The sequence below is a fragment of the Talpa occidentalis genome, unplaced genomic scaffold (assembly GCF_014898055.3).
Source record: "Talpa occidentalis isolate TD23 unplaced genomic scaffold, MPIMG_talOcc4v2.1 talOcc4.11, whole genome shotgun sequence".
Lineage (NCBI taxonomy): Eukaryota > Metazoa > Chordata > Mammalia > Eulipotyphla > Talpidae > Talpa > Talpa occidentalis.
In genome coordinates, this window is record NW_023601104.1 from 35,282,990 (window position 1) to 35,297,023 (window position 14,034).

Below are 14,034 nucleotides of genomic sequence, written 5' to 3' on the forward strand. Positions count from 1 at the left end.
CAGTCATTGATGGTGGAGTTTAAGCAAAAGAATATGGTAACAGTTTTGTTCTTGCTATACCTAGTTGCCCTTCTTTGTCCTCCTTGACCTCTGGATGACTTGACTTGCTTCTCTTGGTTTTCTTAAAAATATTTTCTAATTCATAAGATGATAGTCTTACATAATCCTAATCTTCTAATGTCTCATATTATTATAATCTTTTGATTATGGTCCCTGACTTCAGCTACCTAATACCAGCCCATCACAGGATTGTGTCAAGGAAGCAGATTTCATTCACTAGATTTCTGTTCCCTTCTGTAAGACTATACTGAGCTGTTCCGCCTACATTGCACAGCAGTGATTGCTACAAATCATTGACTAGATTTCTATCTCTTAACAAAATAATAACATAAATCATGTGTCAATGCAGAAGCTCCAAGAACTGAGCAGGAAAAAGCCAATCTGTTCCCCTAATGTTTAGAAGCAGCAAGGGTGGAGCATGTAAATGCCTGATTTATGCTGATTTATGCTCCATGAGGCACATGGAGACGTGGTTTGTCTGGACAGCAAATGCATGGGGCACTGAGAAAATATCCTGGATTCAAGGCCAAAGTGATTTTGGAGTGAATGGGCAGAGCAAAACCTCACGCACAGCATCTCCCTTGTCCGGGGCCCAGGCTGCAGCCTGCGCATTGTGTACCATGTAAATGTGAACATAAGTAGCTCTCCTGGAAATGTCCCTTTGAGGCAATGCATCAGAAAGCTGCAAGGCAGTAATCTGTGCTAAAATACTCTGTGACCCCAGCAATCAGACAGGCTTGGTTTAGATCATGGTGCTTCCACTGCTTAGCTCTGTGATCTCAGGCATCTTGCTTCAGTGCTTGCAGCCTCAGTTTCCTCCTCTGTAAGATGGAAATGGCAATAGCACTTACCTCATAGGGTTGTCTGGAGAATCAATTAATGTTTGAGAAGTATTTAGCCAAATCTGTCATGTTAATATAACATTGCGTCAAATTAACTGTGATACCTTGTACCAGTCATCTTATTTCAGGGAGTATCAGTTTATTCCTCTGTGATATGAGTCATGATTGCAAAATAATGAAATTAGGGAGTTGGGTTAGACTCTCCCACTTTTTTATGCTTTGTGATTCTGTGATAAATGTGAATCAGGAAAATCACAAAGGAAATAATTGATAGAATTAAAGACATTAAAAATACTTATTTAGCTAAAAATTATAAAGTTAAAAGACAAAAGTCAAACTGGGCACAGTCCCAAAGTTGACAAAATAGGGGTTAGTCTCCTTAATATAGGACAAGTTTCTTAAAAAGCAATTCAAAACATGAGAAAATTTTCTACAGAAAAAAATGGCCAAAGGTGTTGTAGGAAAAAAAAGGAACAGCTGAGGATCCTCATTTCCTAGACAACAGTGAAACCACAGATGCAAAGATACTGGGCCCTGGATACCCGAGGTACTGTGTGGAGCAGAATGCCCCTGCTGACCACATCAATGAGTTGAGCAAAATCTTTTTGTTGTGTAAGTTATTGAAATACTGGGATGGTTTGTTTCAGTGATAGGTTTCTGCGAACTATCAAATTAGGACAGATTATAATATTACTATTATTAGCAGATGTGTTTATTTCATCCACTACAGGTAAGATACCAGGTTGATACACTAACTGAGGACCTTATTTATGAAGGACCTTAAATAGTTATACACTTTTAGCTTAGTGATTTTATTTTTAGGAATCTAGTATAATGAAATAAATAAGAAGCAGTTAAAAAGTTTGATACAAAGATAGTCATTATAGGTTTCAATGATAAGGGAACATAACATTACAAAGGAGATAGTTAAAGCTTAAAGTGAAAAATAGGATACAAAACTGTGTGTGTAATTTTTTTATTTTATGGAAAACATGCAGGTAATATGTATAAGCATTATGCATAGGAAAAACACCAGAAGAAAGAACACCAAAAATTTCATAGTGATTAATTTGGATTGTGAAACTTCCACTTTGTTTTCTATATTTTTCATATTTTCCTGAATGAACACATGTAATTTTATAGACAATTTTCCCCCAAAAGAAAACCATAGTAGTTATGCTCCATCTACCCCTGAAGTCTTATGTAGACCCATTTGTGGATCAATGTGCAAATCTGTTGTCTTAGTGATAGTAAACTCGGCACACCTCTTTCCCCTGCACACACACAGATCTAGGGAGCTAGATCTGGGTCTAAGCCAATGCAGCCATTAGACGCATGGCCACCTGCCTTTCACCAAAGTGGCTGGAGAATATATTGGTTTTTGGAACGTGATCCATCACCAAGTTGGAGAAGGCCAGGGCAGCACATCAGAAAACTTGTGGTAGTCTGGTCTTGTTTCCTTTAATAACTATAACCAGGGATTATAAACTGCTCCTGGCGGTGGATGCTGGGGAGAATATGAGTGGGAAAGAACTGTGTATTTGTGACTGGAGGCTTGAGGTGGACAATGCCATCAGTAGGATTTTTCCAGAAATAATTAGCAGTTACAATGAAGAGCCAGCCCAGAGGCTGATCAGATCCGGTATTGGGCAACAGTCCTGAGCTTTGTAGAAAAGACCCTCCAAGCGGTTGAATGTAGGTCACGCCATCCCAGATCATCTATTGTGCCTCAGGCACTGTTCTCGGCTTTGGGGATATGAAAAATAAGTCTTTGAGAAAAGTCTTAACTCTTCCGTAGTGTGTGTTATGCACAGGCTACACAAACCGTAATGATCCACTGTGACAAATGCTAATTAGAGTTCTGCATATGAGACTACACAGAAGTAAGGAAATTTAACCAGGTTTATCTGTAAATCAGATCACTATGTAAGAATATCTGGGGAAGAAAGAGAAAGCGCTCTTATTCCTAGTGATCTGCAATATCAAATCTTCCAAAATCGGGGAAAAAATTTGTACAGAAGCAGGAACAAATGGCTCATTTGTTTTAAATATCTTGCCTGCCTGATATTTCTGCCCTTGACTCTTTAGTTACCTGGGAAACGTTTTTTAATACCAAACAAATATAAATGACATCTAGGTTAAGGACCTTGAGAATGATGCAATTTGTATTAAAATTCTTAACTAATCTGTGCTAATTACCTAATTTCTCCAGGTAACAAAGGAGAGTAAGGTGTTTTCTTTAATGAGTAACAAAACCCACTGTAAAGTGATTGGTTGACAGTAGCCAGGGTGTTTTAATAGACCTTCTCAGCATTTTTTTTCTAATTCAGATTCTGCGGGTTTTCATGTCGCTCTGGGCGAGCCGAGCCGATTTGAATAAGGAGGTTCAATGGGAAGAACTGTTCTGTGGCTGCGTATGACTATGACAAAGAAGGATGGGAGCTGACAGGGGTAGGAGAAAAGACTGAGAACAGGCTGAAAGGTGAGGGCCCATTCCCCTGGCTGGCATCTGCCCAGGAGGAAAGGGTTGGAAATGTGACCTGCCTGAGACTCCCAGGTCAGCTTCTCCGCATACCCTGCTGTCTAGGGCAGGATTTCCTGAAAGGGTCTTGGCAAGTGACGATGGCTACTGGAGGGCTCTGGAGGGTGGGTGCCCTCTCCCGCCATGGAGGCAGCACGCATCTGGATGAGTGGGTGCCTTCATTCTGTTCCTAGGACCATCGGCTGCCATTTATTGTGCATCAGCCATGGCAGATAGAGAGTAATCATTGTCCAGGAAAGAATGTATTTTGGTCATGGGCAGGGACCCGTTCATCTTTGGTATCTTGCACAAAGTCTAACCCAATAGACTCTAATCCTTATTTAGTGACACTGTGTCCACAAGGATCTCGGGGTGACTGGTGCCAATCCTGCAAGAGACATGGGCCAATCTGCTGTGTTATGACTTGAGGAATATACACAGTGCATCTACTAAGGTCTACCAGGGTATTCCTTTATCACCAAACTAGTTCCTGAGGTGATAGCTGGGAAAAAAAATCTATGCCAACAACAGACCCAGCCAGCCTCTGTTAAGATCATTTGAGCCATTTTGTTTGTATGCAAATAGAAAGCAGTGTCAAGGGATGGTTAAGTGCTCAGCCCCTTGATGGATGTCTTTGGGAAAGTTACCTAACTTTGCTGTGTCTCTGTTTCTCAATGGCACTTTCTTCATGGCATTGTGAGGAGAAAGGATAAAGTGAGTTAATACATGTAAAGCACTCAGACTACCGTTTGGCATGTGGTAACCCGTCAGTAATGTTTGCTAACATCCTCAGCTTCATTATTATTATTATTATCTGAAATACTAGACCATTAAACTGCTCATCTTGGCTCACTTTTCTCTGGATGATGTTCATGACACCATATAATAGTCATGTCCTTATCTCCCAGCAAATCTGTGAGTTACAACTAATTCCTTGGAATAGTGCGCATTTTTATTCATTTATTCATTTATTGAGTGTCCAGATTTGCACTAGTCTTTATTAGGTGGGGGGAAATTGAGTCTAATAGAAAAGAGGACCAGCTCTGGCGTCCATGTCCAAGTCACAGTCTTACCTTGGAATCACCATGTGACCTTAATTTTATGTGAGGATTAAATAACATAACTTATGGCCCCTATTATGATCACAGGAATTCCTGATTTGTCTTCTACCTTCCTGATATTGGAAGACACAGGTAGGGTGGAAACACCAATGCTGGGAGTCCCGTCTTGGTTCTTCTGTCCACAGTCAACTGGAAGGTCAGGTAGGAGGCGCTGAAAACAGTGAGACAAGGTTCTGTGAGAAGAGAGTCTGTGTAAACAGCGGTGGGACAGGAAACTGCGTTGGTGATGTTGGTGAAGGCAGGTCCAGGCAGGATGTAAGCCCAGTGCAGAGCCTCCCATTCTGTTAGGACCCTAAGGGGGTGGCTCTCATGAGGAATCAGCAAGTTCTGGGACTTGCCCTCAACAAGTGTTACTGGATGCTGATTTGGGGTCTGGAACTGCCTTCTGAAATCTCTGGTCTTCATTCTTGTGCTGGTGAGTCACTTCCTCTCCTTCAGGAACTAGGGCTTTTGTTTGTCTGGGTGCTTGCTTTACACTGTGGGAATTCCAGAGGGAGAAATCTGTGTGTGGGGGGAAAGAGGGGGAGCTAACACCTGACGTTGAGATGTGGCTGTGTGTTGGGCCTTTCTAAACTCAGACATGAAAGGCTGAACAGATCCTTCTCTTCCAGGATATGGGCTGAAATTAGAGTCTACCAGGAGTTCTGTCAGGCCATGGGGAGAAGGGGCAGGAAAATTAGTCAGAGGCGGCATTGTGGGTCAGGGGAAGGTGAATCATGCCATTTTTCAGAGCCCAGGAGCATTTTCTGGGTTCAGGGTGAAACAGAGCTAAAAAACAGGTGAGGGGACATGCCAAGGTAGAAGACAGGTCATTCATCCAGGTCACAATTGTGAGATGACCACTCAGGCTCAAGGAACAACAAAAAAGGGGTTTATTTCACAAACAGGAGACTGGGAAAAAGAAAGAATTTTTAAGGCCCCAAGTTACTGGCTGTCTCACCCCAGGTAGTGTCCACAGTGTCCACAAGTTCCAAACAAAAGGCACTTGTCAAGATGGTGCTGGAATTTATGGCACACCGGCAAGCAGTGGACCAGGATCTAACTCCCAGTGGCAGCTGGAGGTGCTCACAAGGTAGGGTCACTGAGATAACACCAAGGCAGCCCACAGCAACTGTCTAAAGGCCAGGCTGTACTGCACCAGATGCTGGATCTGGCAGCAATGGAGGCAACAGCACTGGGAGGTGGTGCCAGATGATCAGAAGAGGCAGATAGTTCTCAGAGGTGACCTGGACAGAGTGTCAATCACCAGTCCACAGAAATGGACAGCACTAGCCCTAGTGCCAGTTTCTACAGGTTACTAGGAGGCAGTGTCAGAGACACCAGGGTTAACAATTCTTTGTGAATTGTTGGCCTACACCAACAATAAACAGTTCTTTGAGACACCAGGCTGAGGTATATGGTGTTCCTTTCAGGTGATGTCAGAGGCAAGTGCAGTGGTCCAGGCTTAGATTTCTCTTCTTTCTTTCAAGTTTGGCTGCTGATCCTTCTTCTTTCTTCTTACTTCAGAGGCCAGGAACAGAATTGTCGAAGCTGGCTCTTGCCCTGCCTTATATCCTCTTTCAGGGCCCCTCACCCTTCAAATCTGATTGGACCATTTTCAATCCTGAGTGACTGATTGGACCATTTAGCACCAATCAGCTCATTCTTGTTTTTTGATCTGAATAATTAACTAATGAGCTGATTGAATCTGATTGGTTCATTTAGCTCGCACCTGATCAGTCCATTCTCTAATTCAGGCACCAAATATAAAAGGGAAAACCTGCTGCCTGCACAGACCCAACCTGCCCAGACCTCAGGGCAGACTCATGGGCTAGTGGTCTCTGAGGATCCACAGCCAGAGCTGGCCTCATTGGGGCTAGAGGCATTCTTTATCTGATACACCTTCAGCAGGGCTGGATGGAACAATGTGCAAAAAGGGGCCTATAGCAGCACTGGGACATGGGTCCCTGCTGCTACAGGGTAGGCTCTGCTGGCCCAGGACTCCACAGGCCTGTCAACTGCCTGTGGCTCCAGGAATCCAGATTGCTGGAGATGGCCCAGTGGGGCTGCCCCTACCTCCTCCCTACAGCTCTGAATCAAGGGCCATAGGGAGATTTCTCCAGCCCCCTAAAAAAACCCTTGCTTCTGTACCCCTAGTGGGACTGCATGCCTTGGAGTGGTGTGACAAGGGAACCATTGCCACACACCATCACTGCTGGCCTCTACTGGCAGCTTGAGTCCTAGTGAGGCCACTGGTGGCAGGCCCTAAAATGTCTGCCACCTGCTGTGGGTTGTGCTGCTAACAGCACACTTGTTGGAGCCCTGAGATGAGGGGTGGGGAGAGCTCTGGCACTCAAACCCAGCTAGTACCAGGCCAGTCATCAAGCCCAGCCCCCTAAGGTGGGCCTTTCTGTAGCCATCCTGCAGCCTCCTGCCACAGGGTGGCCTGGGTGCTACCCAGAGGCAGTGCTTCTGGGAGGCCAGGGTAACTCCCCCTGGTGCCTTAGGGACTCTGTGCTGAAACTAGGCTAGCTTCAGTGGAGGGGTTGCTTGAAATATTTGGGGCAGCCAGCAGAACTCCTAACTCCCCCACCTCCCCAGGCCGCACTTTTAGAGCAGTGCACAGACTGGCCACTGGAGCATCAGGGTGGGAAACAGCTACTGCTACTGCAGCTTTTAGAGTGGGCCTCACCCACAAGTTACCATCTGCACATACTGGGGCAGTGAAGTGGGAAGCCATTGCAGCCACTCAGCCTCTAGGCACCACCACTGCTACCGAGGCTGCCAGTCATGGTAAAGTTGGTTTCGAGGCTCCAGTTTCAAGGGGGAGCCATTTTCTGCCGTGGGCTAGATCTGTGGTGGTCCCTCTTCCTGTTGGTCCTGCACTTTGGAGTCTCCGGCCATTTCCTCCCTCTGTGTGGGGACTGCGACTTTGGCCTGAACCGGGTCAGGTGACTTGTTTGGCCTTCCTGTAGATCTTTGTGGAAAGAGGAGAAGGTCGGCCTCCATCCCACAGGGAGCATATGTTCTAACAGAAACTAGATTGTTAGAGTTTTTTGTTCACTGTCAGAAAGGTTATAAATCAACAGGAGCAAACCTCAAAAGGCGGATTCTGTTCCATAGATAGTGTGTTTACTCAACCTGCTAGTTGGTGCACTGTTGCCAAACACATTTTTTTGGGAAACCTCACTTTCATCGGGTCTCTTCCTCCTGCAGAACATATAATGGCTCTTTTTTTTTGCCCATCTCCTCAAAATTCTCTTGGTGCCATTTTACAGGGGACTTGGATAACACGGCTTTGCTGCTTCTTCCCCCAATCAGAGTTAGAATCCTTTACTGCCTTCTTGTCTTCCAGAGTGAGGGCTTTTAAGTTTTTCTGACTATGAACCACAGTAAGGAATGCTCACCTTACAGTGTGTGATGTATTCTGGTATTTTCTCTTCTCTTTCATTCTTTTCTATTTCATTTAAAAAAGTGCAGGTCATGACCCATGAAATTGATTTCATGACAGACGAATGGATAGTGACCCACAGTTTGAAAAGCAGAGCTAATTTAACACAATACTAATCATGGAAACACAAGGGAACACTGGGAACTGGCAGAGGGTACAAGCCCATCATCCATATCAGGAGATAAAAGTGGCTGATCCAACCTGACAAGAGTTTGGTCAAAACCATTCTGAAGTAGTGGCCTTCAGATAATTGTTTTTGGTTCCACATCCCATCAGTAAAAAATGTTTGCGTGTATGACTCCAATAGATGCCTGGTTATTTATTATTTTTCTTATCAATGTGTGATGTCACCACATAAAGCATACACCCAAAATATACATTTTCAAAGATGAGGTAGATATGAAAGAAATCATGTTTTCAAATGACATGCTACTCATGACAGTTTCACTCTGTTATCAGCAAACCTCTAAAGGCAAAATACACACAGATGAGGTTCATGGTTATCAGCAGTGGGTGTAAATCTGCTTTCAGATTGTTTCAGTGATTGAAGAGGTTTTCCTGTTTGACTTCTTCTTGGACTTAAAAACACTGTTTTATATCACACCCTCTTTCCTCAATATTGCCCTAGCTTTCCTGGCAAAACCAGAAAGTTCCATTAGCACCTCTTTTTCTTTACTTGATCCCAGAAATCTGAAGAAATCATCTTTGACATCACTTTCCCTTGTCCTCTTAGGCATCCGCTTATCACATGGTAGGAGGGTTATCTCTCAGTGGAGGGTCAGTTTTTCTACATTCTCCCTGTTCCTCACGGTTCTGACACCTTGCTTCTTCCTTCCTCCTGGTTCCTCACTCACCATTATGCTTTCGAATCCCCCTTCATCTTCGCCCACTGTTCTGGCTCAGCCCTCAGGCCTCAGCTTATAGGTCACTTCCTCCACAGGACCTTCTCTGAACTCAGCCTAGTATACTTTTCTGAGACCTGGGACCTCAGGAGGTTATCATAAATTTATTGTTAGATTTTTATTTATGTTTCGATTTGTTTAAGGAGATAGCTCTCCAGCTTCTAGACTATACGGGTTTCTTGAGGGCAGGGACCTTGCCTTCTGCGTGTGTGTGTGTGTGTGTGTGTGTGTGTGTGTAACACCTGGGTCCTCATACAGGCTCAGCAAATACTTAGTACTCACAATAACCCAAGTTACTTACAATATCTTCATTTTCCAGAAACTGAGGTAACTGAGATGAGAGGCTTAATTGCTAAAGGTCCCCTGATTAATAAATGGGGATGTTGCTCTCAGACCCAGTTCTGTCAGATTACAGGGTCAATACTCTTAGAAACAACTCTAGATAGTTCCTTTGTAATCTTCATAGGCTAAGAGCTGATTTTAAGTCTCATCTTCTGCTGATACCAGTCCAGCTTTGTACCGTGATTCCCCTTCTCTTGAGCTAACTTGATTTGTGCTTGGGGTCTGTCAGTAACACTGTTTATCCATTGTTGTTCTGGATAACACATCCCTACCCCAGACATTTCCATGTCTTCAAATCCTATCCATCTGAGTGAAATTTTGATTTGACTCATCGTGCTCTTGAATCTCACAACACCTCAGAGAAGACCTGAGTACCAGACATAGTGCATAAATATTTCTAGTTGATCATTATCAAGAATTTGGCAAAGATCTGATGCCCAGGTTAAGTCCCATCTTCTCACATACCTGCTCCCCAGCCAAAAGCAAGGAGACCACACCTCAGATTCAGAGGCATTTTAACGGTTCCAATTTGCACTTGTTGGCCCTCTTCCTGGTATATCTCAGTATAACTTCTGGCTGAGACCCAAGAATTTAAGGGTCTTCAATACCATGAGTAATTTCATGACTTGCTGATGGCTAATTAGGGGTGATTACAGTTAAGAGGCTTTACCTTCTTAATAACCACCAGAAAAGGTTGGCGGTAACTTTGCACAGCGTGACTACTTTCCCTTGAATATGGAATTTTTCGGATTCTCATGACTGCTTTTTCTTAATTCCATGTAATTTATCTCCCCACCCCTCTTTCCTAATGAGAAGGAAATCTAAAGTCCTGTCCCAGGAAGAATTCAGCAGCCAATGACCTTGGGAAATGCTGGCTTTATTAGCGAGAATACCCCGTGGGCACACCTTGCTTCATTTATTTGTCTTCCCCTGGAAGGAGGTGAGGGGGGAGAGGAGGCTGGGTCATGTTTTTATTTCCCAAGTTTCATTACATTCCAACTAAATCTATGACCCTGGGCTTCCTGATGCTATTTATAACTTACCTTTGAACCGGTTGGCTCACTTAACAACGTGAAGAAATTCTGTTTTGTGAGGGCTTCTGAATAAAGTGGTATTTGTGGGGTTTTATCTTCCTGCTTGTACTGTGATAACACATTTTAAGTGTTGCTTGACCTTGTCTTGCCTCATCGCTGTCAGAGCTACTTTTTATAGAGCGTCACCCTGTGCCAGGCACCAAGCTAGGCACTCTGGAGATTTGCTATGTTCACTCATTTAATCTTCATAGTAACCTGCAGCTGTTCTTAAGCAGAGTTTGTAAACATTTTCATGGAGATAGAATTCACATACCATACATTACCAACTCAAAAAGTACCCAATTGCATGGCGTTTAGTATACTCACAGGATTGAGTAACCATCACCATGCTCTGATTTTAACACCTTTTTGTCCCAGGAGAAAACCTTCTGCCCACCAGGGATGCCCTCCCATACCCAGATCCTGGCCACCACTGATGTACTTTCTGTCTCTGCAGATTTGCTTATTCTGCATGTTTCCTGTAAATGGACTCATACAATATGGGGCGTTAGTGCCTGGCCACTTTCACTCAGTATAATGTTTTCAAGGTTCATCTCTATTGTAGCCTGGATCAGTACCTCATTTCTTTTTATTGCTAAGCAGTATTTTTTAAGCCTATTGTACATTTGGGGAAAGAAGACTCACAGACATGAAATAACTTTCCTGTGGTCAAGCAGCCTTTCATAGATGGAGCTCGATCGCCGACTCAGGTTTGCCTACTGCCAGCCCTTCTGTGAGCATCTGAGCTCATCATACCAACAGTAACTACTGAGCATCTGTGGCTCACTGTGTTGAGTGTCCTGTAAATTTGGTACCTCATGTTCATACATCATCGGGTTTCAGTTAGGAAATCTGGTAACCATAACTGGGCAGTGGCATTTTTGTTTTAATGTCTTCCATTTGCTCACTTCTGGTTTCATTGACCCATGTAGGCTGTCGAATTTTAGACTCTAGAATCTTCTTTGGTAAATGATGCTAAAAATAGCACTGCTGTTCCTTCTGCAGGAGCTGAATACCTCTCCCATCTGCAGAAAGTTGGCCTCCTCTCGGAGGAGCTCTTGCCTTTTCCTGGACCCACAGCATCATGGTTTCCCATTTCATGGGGTCTCTCAGGTAAGTGGAGAACCTTTTAAAAAGAAAACAGGAGAACAAGAAATTTGATATTTAAGTTTTACTATACAGTTTCTTATAGCAGCTGGCCATGAGGGCCTTCATCTCATGGATATTTTTGGCTTGCTATGTACATAGATGTAGGAAGTTTGCTCTTTGGAAGTGCTGCTGAAACCTCAGTAGTGTGCTGGAGTGAGAGCTGCCTGGACTGGGTCTTACATGGCGGAAGGGCATCTAAGCTGTGCCTGCTTCTTCCTGGCGGGCCTTAAATCTCAGTTCTTTTTTTTTTTTTTTTAAATAAAGGTGTTACTGGATTAGTGGCTATTTGTCATAGTTGCATAATAGAATTACCTGAAGAACTTTAAAAATATTGTCCTTTGGCTGCATCCCCATAGACTTTGACTTAATTGATTTAGTACTCTAGTTATTTTTAAGATTTATTTATTTATGCATACAAGAACTGGGGTACAGGCCAGAGGTATGAGGGGTGACAGGATTCACCAGAGAGAGTGGGGAACAGAACAGGCAGATTGACTGAAATACATTGCTGAGGGGAGCAGCACGAGACAGGAGAGGTCTGCTGCACCATGTGGGTAGCTCCCTGGCCAGGGATCGAACTCGTGCTGCAGTGGCTGCGGGTAGCTTCATAGATTGCATCTTAACCCCTTGCACTACCAGGGAGGCCCTGATCTAGTACTCTATAAGGTAGCCTCTCTGGTCCTGTCTGCTCAAAATATTTGTGGCTTTCATCTGCATTTCTTATTCAATCACAATCTCAATCATACAAGGTAGTAGTATCAGCTCTATTTTTAGCTCAGAGAACTTAACTCCTGGGGGCCACCTTCCTTAAAGGCAGAGTGAGGGAAAGTGCTCTGTGCTCTGAAACTGTCACCCATGTCACTGTGACTGTTTTCAAACTTTTTTGAATTTGATAGACAACTCACTAATTCTTCAATCAAGAGCCTATGTAAAATCTCAATAAGTAAAATAGCCAGTGAGTTTTTTATTAATATTAATTTGTTTTAAAAGTTTGAATTTGTAATAATTGCACATTATGAAATTAGTGAGTGTGTTTTGATAAACAACAAAGTTTGAAATCAGGATTTATGGATGAGAACATGGACATCAACATCGGTGTCTAGTTTCCCTTCTATTTGGTTTAGCTGAATAGGTTTAAGAACATCTTGATCCATGGGGCCTCCCTGATGGTACAAGGGGTTAAATCTCAGCACTATGAAGCTATCACCAGCCACTATAGCATGAGTCTGACCCCTGGCCAGGGAGCTACCCGCATGGTGCAGCAGACCTCTCCTGTCTCACCCGCTGCTCCCCTCAGCAGTGTATTTCAGTCAGTCTGCCTGTCCTGCTCCCCACTCTGGTGAATCCGCTCACCCACCCCCCCAAGCCTCTGGCCTGCACTCCAGCTCTTGTATGCATAAATAAATAAAATAAATCTTTAAAAAAAGGAATATCTTGATCCATATAGGATCTTGATCCACTGCAAAATGGTAACAGTTCTTTAAAAATGGTTCATATTGCAATCTCAGAATCTTTTTAAATAAATTGATTCAGAATCTGCAAAGAGGGGAAGGAAGAAATTTTTTTTTCAAATTTGAATCACTGAGGATATCTTATAGTGGTCCCTCCCTGCCTCCCCCATAACTGTACATTAGATCCAAATGCCTGGACTTACAATAAAAAGTAAAATGGTCTATAATTTGTGAGTGCCACATGTGATCGACTATCCAGGGCAAGAGCATTTGCCAAGCAGATGCTCTTGGGCCCACGCCTGGCATTTAATTGAGTGTAGTACGTGTGTGTAAGCTTTTAGTCTGTAGTTACTTATATAATTTTACATGAACAGACATGTGCAGGCCTGTGCAGAGCTACAAACTTCTTCCTCAGTCTCATCCATAAGCATGGCAGAAAGTTAGAGAAGGCAGGAAAAGCTCCATCTTGAGATCTCTGCAAAACCCAGCTACTAACAGGGCAGCCCAAGACTCACAAGGGTCACTGTTTGGTATCTTATCTTTTTTTTTTTTTTAAGATTTATTTATTTATTTATACAAGCACTGGGTGCAGTCAGAAGTGCGGGAGGGTGAGAAAATTCACCAGAGCCAGAGCGGGGAACAGAAAGGGCAGATTGACGAAATACACTGCTGAGGGGAGCAGTGGGCATGGCAGAAGAGGTCTGTCGCGCCATGTGGGACCCTCACCTGGGGCCGGGGATCAAACTGGCACTGCAGAGGCTGTGGGCAGCTTCGCAGCCTAGCGCTCAACCGCTGGGCCACCAGGGGAGGCCCTGGTATCTTACCTAATTAGCATGTGTGCTTTTTAAAATGATGGTCAAAAAAATAATTTAAAAGCTATTTTCCATCATGAGCTATACATCCAGTTTGTAGAAGCTTTGGCATCCTGCTGTCAAATCACAGGGCAGTGAGAAAGGCCCAAACCGCTGGGTGACTTCAGGACCACAGCCTATGTGAGGGCTTGGGCCCAGCAGGAGATGGAGTAGTGTAGGTCACAGGCACATACTGACCTGGATTGAAAAGAGCAGTGATAAAAGGTGGGCTCCCCACATAGGAAGCAAGTGTAAATATGCCATCAGAAAGGCCCCCCAAATTACTGTAGCC

General features: G+C 43.8%; 1 protein-coding gene across 3 annotated transcripts in view; it reads left to right on the forward strand.

The window, feature by feature from the left end:
- THSD4 (thrombospondin type 1 domain containing 4) overlaps nucleotides 1-14,034 on the forward strand; it is a 594,279-nt gene that overhangs the window by 17,633 nt on the left and 562,612 nt on the right. For all 3 annotated transcript variants that reach the window (XM_054688541.1, XM_054688540.1, XM_054688544.1), the window contains exon 2: nucleotides 11,297-11,404. In XM_054688541.1, the coding sequence (XP_054544516.1) occupies nucleotides 11,376-11,404 (29 nt within the window). In that variant the 5' untranslated portion in view covers nucleotides 11,297-11,375. The remainder of the gene's footprint in view (nucleotides 1-11,296; nucleotides 11,405-14,034) is intronic.